Genomic DNA, 16,305 nt, shown 5'->3' with positions numbered 1-16,305 from the left:
TCATTTGCATCTCTCTTAATTTCACAAGGAACTCACACATGTTCACGTGAATGATCTAGAATCGTCTATTGTCAATTACATATTCTAAAAAAAAAAAAAAAATTATACCTAACACAATATACCTTTATTTTCATTTCGCTTATCAAGTGAATTAATGAGTTATTAATAAATTTATTATCAAATTCAGCCCAGTAAGGGAGTGATAAGAAAAAGAGAATTAGAGAGAGGAAAGTCCAAGGGGTGAGTTAAAATAGTGTTTGGATAGAAATCCTCACCACACACTTCCAAAGCACGCGTTACGGTAAGACTACGTCACTACTTTCCCTGGTACTGCCCTCCTACTGCCTGCCTCACTGACACCATTCTGCACATCAGAAACTCAGACCCAGATTGCATGGCTATCTTATGAATCTCTCTCATCTCTCTCACACACAAAACACACATTGATAGATTCATTTCAATCCATTTTGCATGCAACACCTGATGTCCCCATTCTTCAATCTCTTCCTTTTTACTCAATGGACATCACATGCACATTCAGATACAGCTTCAAATACAGATTTATAAAAAGAACTAGATGAGTCCAAAACCAGTTGGGTAAATAGTATTTACCTCTTCTGTGAGTTCGGGCAAATTACAAATGGGAATAGATAGTTCAGTTTTTTAATTATTTTGACATTTCATGAGATTTGGCATGTCTGCTAAATTTTATAAAATAATAATTTTACCCTTCTCGTATATGAAAATCTTACCTTCCCCTTATATGAAAATCAGGAATAGCGGAATTATAGGCCCATTTTATTGTCACATAAATTTAAACTCATGAATTTGTAGAAAAATAAGTCGTCATGCCAAATTTTTTTTTTTCTTCCACCACATCAACATCGATCGATAGGGGTGGATACACATATGTGTGGGACTCGCCACTCTAAGTGTAGGCCTTAGCTAACGTTAACTTCAATTGCATAGCTCTTTAAAGTATTTTTTTTATTCATTGAACTTGTTAGGCTTAGTTTGGTACGCAATAATGAAATAAAATAAAATAGAATAGCATTTCTTTCCAACTATTTCCTTGTTTGTTATGACATTTAAAGTGTGAATGATTATTCAAAATTATAGAATGAAAATTCATTCAAAGGAATGGCTTTTTGGCTATTTAGAATGGTGACTATCATTTCATTCCTACATCATTTCATAATTACAATAAAACAATAGAATGAGGATAACCATTCAATTCCATTCCCATTATTATTTTATTCTCAAGTTTATTCCATTTCATTCATGCATATCAAACCAGGCCTAGCGAGAAGAAAACTGAGAATACTAATATATGTATCACCACCACCATCATCGCCTTCCGTCACTGCCACAGCCTTCCGCTGCCACCACCGTCTTCCCCCCACCGTTTTCCATCGCCTTCTGCCACCGACCACCACCTTCAATCATCGCTATTGCCATCGTTGCCACTGCGCACCTTTCATTGTCGCCACCACCACTGCTGCCATCTCCCTCCATCAATCGCCGACACCGTCTTCCACCACTACCGCCGCGCACCTTTCATTGTCGCCACCACCACTGCTGCCATCTCCCTCCATCAATCGCCGACACCGTCTTCCACCACTACCGCCGCCTTCCACTACCACCGTTGCCTTCCATCACCGCCATTTAGAATGGTGATTATCATTTCATTCCTACATCATTTCATAATTACAATCAAACAATAGAATGAAAATAACAATTCAATTTCATTCTCATTTTCATCCCATTTCCAAATCCATTCCATTTCATTCATGCCTATCGGCAACAATGTAATGGTAAAAGTTTGAATTCGACGGGAAACAATTAATTTTCCTTTGGAAGCTGAATTAATATTATGCAAATTCAGAGAAGACTGAAAATCCTAATTATATGTTTCTTTATAATAAATGTTTTACTATCTATTTTAAAAATAATATATAAAAAAAAAAAACAATAATATAAATAAAAAATATATATTTTGCATAAAAAGAGAAGAAGAGAGATAGATACCATTTATGGTTAGATTATCTAGTCTTTCCCCCAAATACCCCTCTTTAAAAAAGAGACAACCCTAAAATGTTAATTTTAGATATATAGTCGCGTGGTTTACATGCACAATAAATGGAGAATTGGATTGAAAAATAGTCTTAAGCTAGTCCAAATAATGTTCAAATGCAGGGTAGGGGGTGTACCTAATGCAAGTATAGATTGGCATGACATGGCATGCAAATGTATCGATCAAAACACTGGTGTTGCATGCATGCCCCATTGCCATGCATTGCATAAATATTATGCAGAGGACAAAATCACTGATTTGGAATTCTGATTTTTGGAGTGTTTGGAACCTTGTTTTTATTTGCAAGTGTACGTGATGACCTAAGAAAAAAGGTCCACAGGGAAATTCTCTGTTCTCTGCTCATTAGGGTTTGGTTTGAGTTGGGTTGTTTTCTCTTAGACATGGGTCCACTTTTTCTGTCTCAGTGGTATGTTGCTTTTCAAGCTCTGTAGCTTGACTGTCCTCATCATGATGAGATTTACCAAGGAAGGAGAAAGAGAAACACCTTTTTGCAATTGTCACCTTCTTCTCAAACATCCAATTTCAGTTCAAATTCCATTCACATGCCCTACACTTTAATATATATATATATGTGTGTGTGTGTGTATTTACACACACACTCACACTAGAATATCAATAATTTTTCTTCCTTCCGGCATGCTAGGATTCGTGGAGAATCAAATAGAATAAAATCCAAACAATATTTCAAAATGTGACTGTGAATGACTTGTGCTTCAGGTGATTGTTGAAAGTTTAGAATGACTACTCTTTTGAGGTTTTTTTTGCTTTTAAAAAAAAACTTTAAAATTGAAATAATTGAGTGGAAAAAATGGAGAATAACTACGATAAAATACTTTAAAAAGAGAGTTTGTATTAACTAAATACTAAATTATAAGAATTGGAATTAGTGACCGAGGAAGAAAATGATTTTAGAGTGATGGCCCTGAACAATAATAAGATTTAAAAAAAAAAAAATTTAACCTACAATAATAAACAAATTAAAGAACATTAACGTAATGGATAGTTTGATTTTAAAATGTTCATACTTTCATTTTAATTATTTTTTTCTTTAACTAGATAGATTTTTTTGGTAGACCAAGGTGATTATTGCAGGTAATCTTAAAAGATTAGTGGTCAACCTATATCTAAGAAGCTCCTCGTATCAATAGAAAATTAATAAATTAGAAAAGGGTAAACAAACTACAAACCCTAGGTCCCTAATCTCCTCCATCTACGTATATGAATATACATAAATATACATATATTTAGGACTATATAGTTATGATAAAACCTTATTGATCTTTAAACTAAAAGCATAATGCTCTCCCTTAGCGTAGGACAATTTAATTATTGTGTTTCATGCATTATCATCCTTACTTTAATCCATATGAATGAGATCGATCACATGAATTCTCTTCCTTCAATTTTTTTTATTGCATATCATTTCCCCTACGTCATTTTTAGACTCCCTCTCCATCTCTTTCCTTTTATAACAAGTAATCTTCTTAATTTCACCAATACGCAGCTAGATGTGTGATATATGTGTTTAAACCATTTAATTCAACTCTCTCTAATTTTTCCATGATCATGGTGCTACACCTAATTTTTCTCTCACACTCTCATTAGTTACCTTTTTTTTTTTTTTCTAGTCACTCGGCGCATCCACCTTGAAATTCTCATTAGATGGGGGCATTATTAGAATTTTGACAAACTTTTATGGCACTTTGAAGAAATTTGAGCTAGAGACCCCACCAATGAGATACACACACACAGTGAGAGAGACGCTAAAGAAATAAAAAGTGCGTCATTCTTTTACGGTGCCACCTACAAATCTATGTAGGATATCTGTGCATAGTGGTGACAATGGTGACCCTGACAAAGGATCTATCTGATTCAACGAATAAATGCCACAGTCGTCACAGTTTAACCTGTGAGTCTGTGACTAACACTGTTTCATTTCAAGGTCTTAAAATATTCCAACTATACATTGAATATTCAAACATGTACTCTACACTTTTGGGCCAAGTTGGGCTCAAATTGGAGAAGATGATGTATCATGATGCTTTAATAATATAGGGCTATGTGAGGCCCAAATTTGGTTGAACTAGCTAGATCTTACCAAATGTCTTAATGAAGTTTTATATATATATCCCGCAAACGAGAGGAAGGGAGGACTCGAATACGGACACACCTGTTCAGAGAGTTAGACGTTCTACCAACTAGGCCACTAGGTAACGCCCAATGAATGTGTTTTTTTCTTCTGCTTACCAAAAATTTGACCTAACAGCCCAGAACCCAATTCGGGCACTTTAACTTATGAGCTTTCGAGATGATTTGATCTCCACTTTTCTTGGCCCAAGCCCAACCTATTCAACTAAATACTTAAAAGGAAAAAAGAAAAATAAAATTATTGAGACTTCAATATAAGAATGTCCTCCTAAACTCATTAATGGATTAAATCAAAACCTTTAGGTAGGATGCAATTTACAGTTTAATAATTATTTACAAGGCGTTCTCATCGTGGGCTCGAATACAGTAAAAACATAGAGCATAAGTTTTTAATTATTAACGAAAAACTAACAAAGTATATGTATTCATTGATGTGGTGGTAAAAGGCCAATATACGACTAAGTTCTGGCCTGTTCTAAACCTGTCTAAAATTTGACAAGCGGGTTTTGGCCCATAATACTAGTTAAGCCCAAAATCCACCCATACCAGCAACAGTTTACCTACCTCAAATGTCATAGACATTATTCAGTGATTTAATTGGTAAAGCGTCTAACTGTTGGAGCAGGTGTGTTCGTGCTTGATTTCACCTCCCCCTTAGGTTTGAAATTAGAGAAAATTTAAACTCCCTCAATCTTAAGCAATTAACTTTTTTCATACATTTTTCTATAAAAAGCATATAAAAATTTCGCTTACTTGAGAAAGTTATATGAAATTACAATTATACCCCCTGTTTATTCTTTAAAATAAAATGTATTGTGCATCTTTTGATAAGAATAAAATAATAGTGACTATATTACTCTCTAAAATGTCTTACAAATTATTTATTTGGATTTTTATATTACTTCTATTTAAAATTAAAAAAAAAAAACAAAAACATCATAAAACCCCCATTTATTTTGCCTAACTTATAGACTTGAATATCATTTTTTCTTTGATTAAAATCATAAAACCCCCACTAATTATTAATTTGCTGCAAAAATAAATAAATAAATAAATAACTCCACCAAAATTAAATAACCTTTTGCGCTCAAAAACATTAGCACACTGCCTCCATTTCTGTTAATTTGTCGTCGAATGAAACACGATACACATGTGCTCTTGTTTAATCATTTTATGTCAAAAATACCCCAGAGGTCAACACTAGAGTTACCTCGCTCCAACATATATTGTGTTTATATATATATATGTATGTATAATTGTATAATTGTATATCAGATTGCAAGAAATCGGGCAAAGATTGTAGATCGCACTGAAAGATTCACATATTTCTCTAAATCCAAATTTAAGACACCAATTTGAAATTAGGTGATTCTAGACGCAAGATAATATAGTACTATTTCATCTACGAATATATACAAACGCACACATACAGATATTCTGAAACTGACACGTGAATTTATGTATCGTACTCTGTAAAGGCATTTCTATTCTTCTGCTTATACATGTTTATTTAAATCTCATAAAGGCATATATATATATATATATATATATATACTAGTAAGCGTGTTGCTCATTGGTAAAAAATGAATGTCCAAAGTTTCTGATTTGACCCAACGGCCCAACGTGTTTTCTGTGTTGGTTCCGGTGAAAAGACGAAACTGCCACTGCTTAAAGTTAAACAATTCAAATAAACTCAGTTGACTCTTTTGGACGATCATCACGGTTTTCTTCCATGCAGTTTCTGAGAAATTATATACAGAATGTCTCTAAAACACTAAAATGAACCCTTTTGGTATTTATATTATTTTTGGAAAGTATGAAATTATATAGTATGTCTTTAAAACACTAAAATGAACCCTTTTGGTATTTATATTATTTTTTGGATAATATTGGATTGACTAGTTTCAATGTAATCATCACTTTCCACAAATATTATATATATATATATATATATATATATATAATAAATAAATAAAAAAATGAAGAAGAAGTTAAAACACCACAATGTAATCTTGTATAATGTGTGTAATAATTTAGAAGGCATGTTTAAATAGAGGGACCATCACAAGAAGTTGACTATAATGGAATTCTTGTCATTTAAAAAAGGTCATGCACAGATTAGTGGCAGAGGAAAGAACAAGTCATGAACTTTATAATACACAGTGGTCCAACGTGGAACATTTTCTTACCTTTTTTATTTTTTTAAATAAATTATTTATGGTGTAAATTCAAAGTAGAAAAAGTGGAGTCCAGCTTTGGTTTTGTCCAGACTTGGCTTGTTTGTTTGTGAAATTAATTCGAGAACGTAACGGGTTTAAAAAGTTCAGCTCAATCTTGACTCGTCATTATTTTAAAAAGTTCATATTCGATTCGGACTTGACTTGTTTAATAACAAAAGTCATTCGATTTTGATTTGAACTCGTGTTTAAAATCATTTTAGTATGTTCCCGAACTTATAAAAATCTTCATGAACCAATACAAGTCTCTATTTATGAACACGTTCATGAGCTCATACAAGACTATATTTACAAATATATATGAGTGTACAGGCTTATTATATTCATGAGCTTACACAAGTCAAGCCCAATATCGCTCAAAATCAACTCATTTACTAAACGAGCCTAAAAATCAAATTTGATCATGGCTTATTTGAATAGAACCACATATATTCATTTATTTGAAATTGATATCAAAATTTGTTATGCCCTTACTAAGAATCCAATCTTTCAAAGTCATTTGAAATGAGAATTCGAACTTTGAACCTTTGACCACAAACATTACATGTCCTACCACTGGACTCTCACACCACATCCCTAAGAAGTAAAGGTTTAAGTTGTTATACAAACAAAAACTGAGTGCATGAATTTTTACCAAACTTTAAAAAATAAAAAGAAAAAAGTGCCATAGAAAATAAGGCAACAACAAGATCATGCCACGTCATTGTGCACTAGGGCATTTTTGTCAAATTAGACAAAGGCTATTATATTAACATAAGTAGATTAATGATTTTTTTGGGGCTTAATGATTACGAGAATCAAAACATGGTGGTCTATAATTTAGTAACTACAATTCCTTACGAGAAAACCCCATTTGCAGAAAAATATAGTGCTCCTTTGATCATCTCTATAGCAAAAGTTGGTTGGTAGTTAAAAATTTAAAAGTAAAAGCCATGAGAAGCATGGAATATATATATATATATAAACACATATATAATTGCAGTTTGTCACATGTTAATTACCCATGGAATTTATACTAGTAGTGAAGATTTGAAATCACCATCATATCTAGGGGCTAAAGAAGGTGCCCTATCAGGCTATCACACCACCTCATTTAAAAAAACATCTTGTATCGAATCCTAATTTTGTTTTTTCCTGATAAGAAATTCAAATAGTCATTTATTCCGTCGATTCTTCTTTTAGATTCTATTCGCATTTTGTCCTGGGGTCGGTGCCTCATTCCCAACTCTCTTTGATTCAGTTTCTATTTTTCTTTCTCTTCTTTCTTCTTTTTTTTTTTAAAAAAAAAAAATTATAGAATACTTATTCTGTCAAGTGCATTTTTGCTTTTCTTTTCACTTCTTTTATATTTTCATTTATAACAAGATGAATGCTTAGCACTATTCACTATTATTTTCTTTCTTGATTCTTAGTTATTCAAACAATTAAGAGTGGGATTTAACAAATTTTTATTATTTATTTTAATTTTAATTTTATTATTATTATTATTATTGAAAATGAGTGGAATTTATCATCGTTCTTTCTTCTTCATTTTTTATTTTTATTTTTTTAAATTATTTTCTCTCCTAATTCATTTTTTTTTTTTTCTCATAACTTATAACTAATGTTACCTTATCTCTTATTATTATTATTATTATTTTTAGTTGGTACTCGCACGCACATATCTCCACTGAGGCTCGAACTCCTAACCTCTCTTTGAGAAGTAGAGACCTGACTCTTATTATTTTAAACACATCCTTAAAACCTTTAACATCTCCATATTGGTAATTGATGATGCAGGATTCCACGGAGATCGGAAGCGACGTCGTACCTGAAAAAGGAAGCGAAAAGTGATCAGGATACCGGTGAGGTACCGACTTAAGAGCCTTCGACGATCAAATCAGTGCTGGATCAGGAGGGTGGAAAGAAGGTTAAAAGACTCTCTTAGGGATTTGTGTCGTCCCTTTTGTGTTAACCCGAAAGCCCCCTTTATAAGGGTGTCAAATTGTATTGAAGAAGGAGTATTATTCCTCTTACTTTTCCAACACGGAAAAGGGGAGCGTATTCTTATCTTTATCCAAGATAGTGAAGTTTATCATGATTTACAGTCTTGTGTGACAATCAAATTTCCTGGGTAAAGACTCCTCATCAGTTGGCCCCCCATTCTCGGGTTTGTATGTCGAACGTAGAGAAACGATACTAGTTTCCTAGAATAACAATGATGTTGTGATCCAAAGTCTATCTTGGAGAAGGAAGTCAGCACCTCTCGCATCTTGATGGAGGAGGTCACCAAGACTAATCACATGATGATAGCAACCACCATCAACCTAATGGCGAAAATCAGTCTTATGGTAATGACAATCACCGTCATGAGTGTGGTGTGAACCAGTCGTATCATGACAGTGGTCGTCAATTACACCATGACGACAACCAACCCCGCCTTGGGGATGATTAGCCTCGCCTAAGGGGAGAACATTCCGAGCACGCATCCCATCATGAGAGCTTGTCAAGGCGTGCTCCGGAAGAGGAGGAGTGTGTTGCAGCATTGGAACAGCATGTTCAGAACCTTAGCCAAGGTATGAACCAGTTGGTTCAGCAAAATGCAGTAATCATGCGGCACTTAGCTATCTCCGCAACACACGTCGTGGATGGTAACTATGATAATGACATGGTTGGGCATAGCCATACGGGAGGTCGACGAAGAAACCGTCGTGCTTCCACGGCTCGTTTTCCACGACAAGATATTTCTGGTGTACGGACACCTTGTCGAAAAGATGTATCTGATGTCGGAGAACGCACCAAAGCTACCCACGTTGATCAGCAGATCAAGAATCTTAAATTACAAGTTGAAGGGATGGCTCAAGCCTTAAAATGAAAAGGTCCTGCCACAATTGATGACCTATTCAAAAGACGAATCTACCTTTCAATCCTTGAGTGATCGCTTTCCCATTGCCAAGGAAGTTCATGATGCCCCATCTCGAGAGTTTAGACGGAACCCGTGACCCCCTCGATCACTTAGAAACTTTTAAGTCACTGCTGAACTTAAGCGGTCCCAGATGAGATCTTGTGCAGGGCGTTCCGTACCACCCTCAAAGGATCAGCCCGTGTCTGGTTTAATAAATTGAAGCCGGGATCTATTAGTAATTTTGAAGAACTCAGTAAATAGTTCATAAAGCATTTCATTGTAGGGAGACGACACAAATCCCTAAGAGAGTCTTTTAACATTTTTTCCATCCTCCTGATCTAGCACTAACGTGATCGTCGGAGGCTCTTAGGCCGGTACCACACCGGTATCCCGGTCACTTTTCTCTTCTTTTTTCAGGTACGACGTCGTTTCAGGTCGCCGCAGAATCCTATATCATCAGTAACTAACATGTATAAGTGCATTACTCCTGGAATGGCCTCAAGAGAGCTTTCTCGTGACTTTTGTCACGAGCTCTCCATATTTAACAACAAAATTGATATATTTTTTTGAAATTTGTAAAAATTCAAACAAATCATTTAATATATTTTTCAATTCATTGATTTGAAATGGAGAGCTCATGGTGGGAGAGTTTTCTTAAGAGCACTAATCATAATTTACAAATAATAAAATGACTCAACATGTCTCATTTTATTTGGAGTTACCTTGATAGATAGTACAGTAGATAGCCTCCGGTAAATTTTTATCTAGTAATCTAACATTTAACACTTCTTATATTGAAAAAATAAAAATAAAAATAAAAACCATCTCATTTTGTTTGGAAGAATTTTAGAGGATGACAAACATATTTGTCATACTTCGACCCCTTTTCCTCGTTTATGTTCTAAAACGACTACAATATTCTTGTACTTTATTATATAAATATTAAAATATACTAATTGAGTTTTTAATATTTTTATATTGATTTCCCACGTTGAATTTTGTCTCATTAATGCTCCCTCCGTGACACAAATATTGTCAACCTTTTCATTTTTGACTGTTAAAAAATAATTGTCTCAATTTAAAATTTAATGTATTATTTTTTTTAAGAAGAATGTTAAGGATAGTCACTTCTTGATTGGTTGTAAAATCAATCATAAAAGGTCATTAATTGTATCTTTCTTATTTCTTTGGACATTAAAAATAATAATATTTTAAGAACAAAATTACCCTTTCAATATTTAAATCTTTCGTGTTTCTTTTTCCTCGTGTATACATAAACAACTAATCTTATTATTATTAATTTTTTTCAATTGGCTTTGCTTTCACACGTGCTTTCACAAGCAGATGGATTCTATATATACAAAATTACAAACAGGTTTTCATTATCATACATTTTAGTTGAAATAAAATTATGAATTGAGTTTTAGTTGTCGTAAAATTATATTGACTTATAGTTATTTTGTGAGGGGATGAAAAAAAAAAAAAAATTTGAGTTTTAGTTGCAATAAAATTGTATTGACTTATAGTTATTTTGTGAGAGGGAGATCGGATGAGGATAGCTTTGAAAAAAAAAAAAAAAAAATGAAGAGTTATGCTGGTGATGTGATTGTAGTAAAGAATTGATAAAATAGGTGATATATATATAAACCACCATTAGAGACAAATTTATTATTTTTTTTAAAGGAAAGAATCCAAGGGAAGGAAAAAAATAAAAAAGGAAAGGAAAATATTCACGCTGAAATTTAGCTTTTTATATATTTATATATCCTATATACACGTATTGTAATTTATTGCAAAAGTTAACATTATACACATAAATGGTGGAAAGAACAATTTTGTCCTTAACAAATTACTATTTTTAATGTCTAAAACAACAGGAAAGGTACAATTAATCACCATTTATGATTCGTTTTACAACCAATCAAAGAAGCGACTATAAATGGGCAGCTAATATAACATTCTTTTTTTTTTTTTTAATATTCATAATTTAACTTCCTTCCTTGTTTTGAAGTTATAAAAATAATTATAGTTTATGTAGATCCCATAGAAGGACATATATGAAAAGTCATTATTTATCATGTTCAATTAATAAAAAAATTTAAAAATCACACTCTCAAAAAGCTAGCTCCAAAGTCTTCAGGGATATAGTGGCAATGACAGAGATTTGAAAAGTAAGTTTTTAAAGTCTTATTTCTGAATTGCACTCCTAGTTTGAATGGTCCATAGAGGCGCTCTTACGCTCAAGCGATGTCAGGAATGCCTCCTTGGTCCTTTCTGTGAGTCCAACTACGACAGCCTCATCTCGATTTCCCGTCGGTCTAGGTAAATTCTATTCCATGCCTTAAAGCTCACTACAATGGCCATAGAGCACATTTTCGAACAGCGGCTTACTCCACTATGAGGAATGAAAGGGAGATACCGTCAGAGTCAATTGTGAAACTCATAGCCTTGAGGACCCAGTCACAAAGCCTGTAAGAGGGGTTTTGAAGCCTTGACTCTTGGAAGAGAATATCTTTCTTGGGTTGCACTCGCTCCCAGACGGAGACTTCCAATTTCGGACCGATACACATGCTTTAAATAATAATAATAATAATAATAAATCCAAAAAGTAACACTTTTTTGTGCGTCGTAACATAATTAAACTAAAATTAAATTTTTTAAAAAATAATTGAGAAAAATTTAAACAATGATAATAAAAAACAGATGATGAAATTGAGAATTTAATCAAGAATGAAGGTAGCACAAGAACCACAGCTCCGGTTGTCATTTTTGGACGAAGTACAAATTAAGACCACAGTCAGACGCTATCTTTGTACCTAGTCCTTTTCTTTTCCCTTGTAATAGAAGTTAACCCCTATTTCTTTAACAAATTGACTAACCACAAGTTTATCCAAACAACCCTCAGTTTGAGCCTAAATTTTATGGTAACCATGTGGAATCTTTTGACAACCAAGGCCAAAGTTGTCATTTCATAGGTTGGGCCACCCACTGGAACTGACGAGGATAGATAGACCGGGGAGATCTAGGGAAAAAGATAGGAAGCATACAAATTTCAGAATCATGGGCTCATTCATAAATAAACTAAAATACATTGCCATTTTTCAAAATTTAAAATTCCGTTCAAAGTGGGAAACCAAAGTGTAATGACACAAAACCCCATCTTTTTCATAAGAATTTCACACAGTATTTAGATCAGAGCCTTGAGTAAATACTTCGGCTTTAAGGGGCGATTTTATTTGGACAAATGTGTACTGGTTTATGGTTTCAAAGAATGAAAATTTGACCGGAATGAAGGGGTTTAAAGGTAAATTCAGTCCACAAAGCCATTATGATATCTGCAACAGCAATTCTGAATCCACCAAAGCTATCAGAAAGAAAAGTTTCAAGTCTCTTAAAAAAACAGAAAAACAACTCATAAACAAAAGAAAGTTTTTTTCTTTTTCTTTCCGTCTTTTTTTTTTTTTTTTTTTTTTTTTTTTTTTTTCTGTTTTTTTTTTTTACCCCTCTTTGGGTCTATAGGTATCTCTATCCTTCTTTATCTCATTTATTTATTCATTCAATATATAAAAATACATGTTTATGTTGAAAATATTCTATATAGTTCCAGTAACTTTTGCTTCTCTTCCCTCAAAGAATTTTTTCTCTGCCCTCTTCTTTTGATCTTCATATGTAGTAACAAAAATCTGTTCTTCTTTTTTCTTTTGTCCTTGTTATGATATTCTTTAGAGGTGAAGATAGTAGAAGAGGAAGAAATCATTTTCTAGAATCTCCACATTGTTAATCACTGTTTGTTTGAGGCATTGGATTGAACAAAATGTCTCAGACCAACTGGGAAGCTGATAAAATGTAAGCCTTTACACGCCAATCATGTTTATTTATTTATTTTTATTTTTTACCCTTCTTTTATGTTTGAGTTTTCTTATGGGTTTATATATATATTTTTTGTGTTCTGTTAGATTTGGGTTCTGGGTATCTTTGATTTGCGGTATTTGTCCCTTGTTCTCAAATTTCTAAATAAAGTTGTGTGTGTGTGTGTTTTTTTTTACATGTCTATTGTTCTTGTGGTCACTCCCTTTAGGTGGTCAGTGGTTTAGGGTTTGTGGTTTGTGGTTTGTGGTTTTAGCAGTTTTTCAGTTTTCAATCGAGAGCAAGATCATTTATTTTTTGTTACTGGGTTACAGAAATTATTATTATTTGTTTAAAGTTCATTTCTTGGGTATTTATCAGGATGGGGGTTTTTCCATTTTTGTCTCTTGATTGATATATTATATTTATTAATATATTAGCTTTGAATTTGATAAGCATCTTCCATTTGTGGGTTGCAGCTTTTTGGTAGAAGGGATTAGTGTTTAGGGCCTGTGTTGTATTATTAATTTTCTGTCCTTTTGTTTTCCTTTTTGGTAGTTTTTATTTTTATTTTTTTTAAAAAAATATAATTATTTTTGTTCGGAATTAAATTCTTTTTAGTTTGATATTATTTAAGCTGCTGTTTTCTGTAATGTTTCATTTTCTTCCCCCAAACACTTTCCAACTTTTTCCTGCCATTTCTGGAACAGGCTGGATGTGTATATCCATGATTATTTAGTAAAGAGGGATTTGAAGGCTTCTGCACAAGCTTTTCAAGCCGAAGGAAAAGTATCATCTGATCCAGTTGGTAAGATAATTTTAGAGATTTCGGGAAGAGGGTGGGGAAAAACATTCTTCTTGGATTATGGGTTTTGTTTGTCTTGTTTTGTAATTTGTTTTGAATCTTTTGACCTGGGTGTTTCAGCCATTGATGCTCCTGGTGGTTTTCTCTTCGAATGGTGGTCTGTATTTTGGGATATATTTATTGCTAGAACTAATGAGAAGCACTCAGAGGTTGCTGCATCTTACATTGAGGTTGGGTTGAGAATCTTTTACTTTGTTTATGTTTATATTGCTAGATAGCTTTCCTTTATGGTGCATTTATTTGATTGAAGTATTCTGTTATGTAACGGTTCTTGAGAAAAGTTAAAACTGCGATTTGACTCTAGCTAAGATCTATTTCTTTGCATTGTACTCCAAATTGTCTACATCTGTGGAATACACTAAGTTCTGATTTCTATATAACTTAGACTAACCAACCGAGGCTCTAAGGTCAGCTTTAATTCTGTATAATCTATTACATTGTATTTCTTTTTTTTCTGTTGTGTAGTCCATGTTACTAAATGGATTATTTGGCAAAATTTTTGTTTTCTATTTTTTGTTGTCAAATGGGTGAAAAATAGAATCAAGTGGCGGAAGCATGGTCTGTAATGACTGGGACGGTTTGCACAGTACCACATTTGCTTCTGAAAAATACCCAAATGGAAGAAAGAAGAGATGTTTTTCACTTGATTTTGCTACCGTGGTTAAACAACTGAATTTTATTTTATTTTTTAAAAGCCAATATAATGTAAAAACCATATCTTTTATTATTATTCAAACTTCATGTCATTTTTTTTTCCTTTGAAACATTGTACAACAAATTTTATTTACCAGACTTGTTATTGTTTTTGAATAAAACACAGCACAACAAAAATATTGCTTCTGCTTCATTGAAAGTGCAAAACAGAAACGGTTGCCAAATGGGCCCTAAGATTTCATCTCTTTGCATTGTATATAAAGTTTCTGATTCTTGCAGAATATGCAAAAGTTTTGTTCTCTATTTAAAATTAATACCAACCGGCCAAAGGCTATGTCAGTCTTAACTACTCAATAATTTTTCACATTTTATTTCCATGTTTGCTGTTTTTACTTCTAAATTTTTTTTTTGCCAAATGTGTTTTATCCGTTAAGGCATACTAGTTTTAATGCTGTAAAACTAAAATTAGTGAAAAAGAATGCAATAAAATTGCTTCCTGGGATCCTGATCTTTCATACTTATATTCTAATTTGTTGTTGCAGAGGTGTGTCAGGGTATAGGATTGCTTAACATGAAGCAACCTTGTTTATGTTTTGCCAAACGATTTGTAATATTTCATTTTCTAAATCTTCACTGGAAATGTATAATAAGTTCTTTGTCCCTGATTATGACTCCTAGGGTCATGTTAGTTTGTTGAAATATAGTACTTGCACCTTTGGCCGAGATATGTCACCTAGAAGCGTTTGTCTTGTAATTCTCTATATATGCATCTGAGGGTGCAAGGGTAAGGTTGTTTCATTGTCACTTGGAGGTCACGGGTACGAGCCTCTCTGCATGCAGAGTTAAGTTGGCATAAATCTGACCCTTCCTAGACCAGAGCCTCATGCACAGGGCTATCCTTTTTATATGAATCAGAAACAAGAACAGCAGAATGTTGAAGTAGGCTAATGGTTGAAGAGGGGCGCTTTGCATGTGGCATGATGTTCCTTTTCCTTGCTTGAGCATGGGGTTTCAAATCCATTAATCATAGTGTTCATCTCCTGGTTATTTCTTGTACTACCATGTAGTTCTGATCAATTGGTTGTCTGGATGTGCTTGGATTTTAGATGGACCCTAACAAATTAGATGTGGGCCATGTGACATGTGGTTGAGATCCATGGCTTAACCCAGTTGAGGGTTTTAGAGGGTTAGCAGAAAAGAAAACACACTGTTGGAGAGTGGTGGCGTCCTTCAAATGAGACATACTGAGTTTTAATGTATGATGTACTGCTCACAATATGTAATAGTTCACAGAACTAGGGAGCATAGTTAGTAATATACGGTCCTGGAACAAAATGGGTTTGGATATGAATGGGGATAATTAAATTTTTTTGTTAAATTTTCTTTTTAAAAAATTCGGCAACAAGGGAAGCTCAACAATTTGACTGTAGATATGTTTGGGTGTAATACGTTTCTTTAGTTACAAATTTGGAACAAAAAATTGGCTATACAAGTATTATATTTCTTTCCATATATCATAATTTCAGATCGAGAATAAATAAAAAATTATATATACGGCAAAAGCTCCATGATTAAT

General features: G+C 33.3%; 1 protein-coding gene across 2 annotated transcripts in view; it reads left to right on the top strand.

Moving 5' to 3' along the window:
* The first annotated feature begins 12,739 nt into the window (after positions 1–12,739).
* LOC132304416 (transcriptional corepressor LEUNIG-like) overlaps positions 12,740–16,305 on the top strand; it is a 15,523-nt gene continuing 11,957 nt past the window's right edge. The window contains exons 1-4 of one of the 2 annotated variants that reach the window (XM_059802083.1): positions 12,740–12,883; positions 13,091–13,210; positions 13,921–14,018; positions 14,136–14,245. In XM_059802083.1, coding sequence (XP_059658066.1) covers positions 13,179–13,210; positions 13,921–14,018; positions 14,136–14,245 — 240 coding nt within the window. In that variant the 5' untranslated portion in view covers positions 12,740–12,883; positions 13,091–13,178. Of the gene's footprint in view, positions 12,884–12,913; positions 13,211–13,920; positions 14,019–14,135; positions 14,246–16,305 lie in introns of those variants that run through there. The other variant, XM_059802084.1, reaches the window with a different exon arrangement.

Source organism: Cornus florida, unplaced genomic scaffold, assembly GCF_030987335.1.
Source record: "Cornus florida cultivar Cherokee Brave unplaced genomic scaffold, ASM3098733v1 CherokeeBrave_3.0.0_Hap2_Chr04, whole genome shotgun sequence".
Lineage (NCBI taxonomy): Eukaryota > Viridiplantae > Streptophyta > Magnoliopsida > Cornales > Cornaceae > Cornus > Cornus florida.
This window is presented reverse-complemented; position numbering and strand designations above follow the sequence as displayed.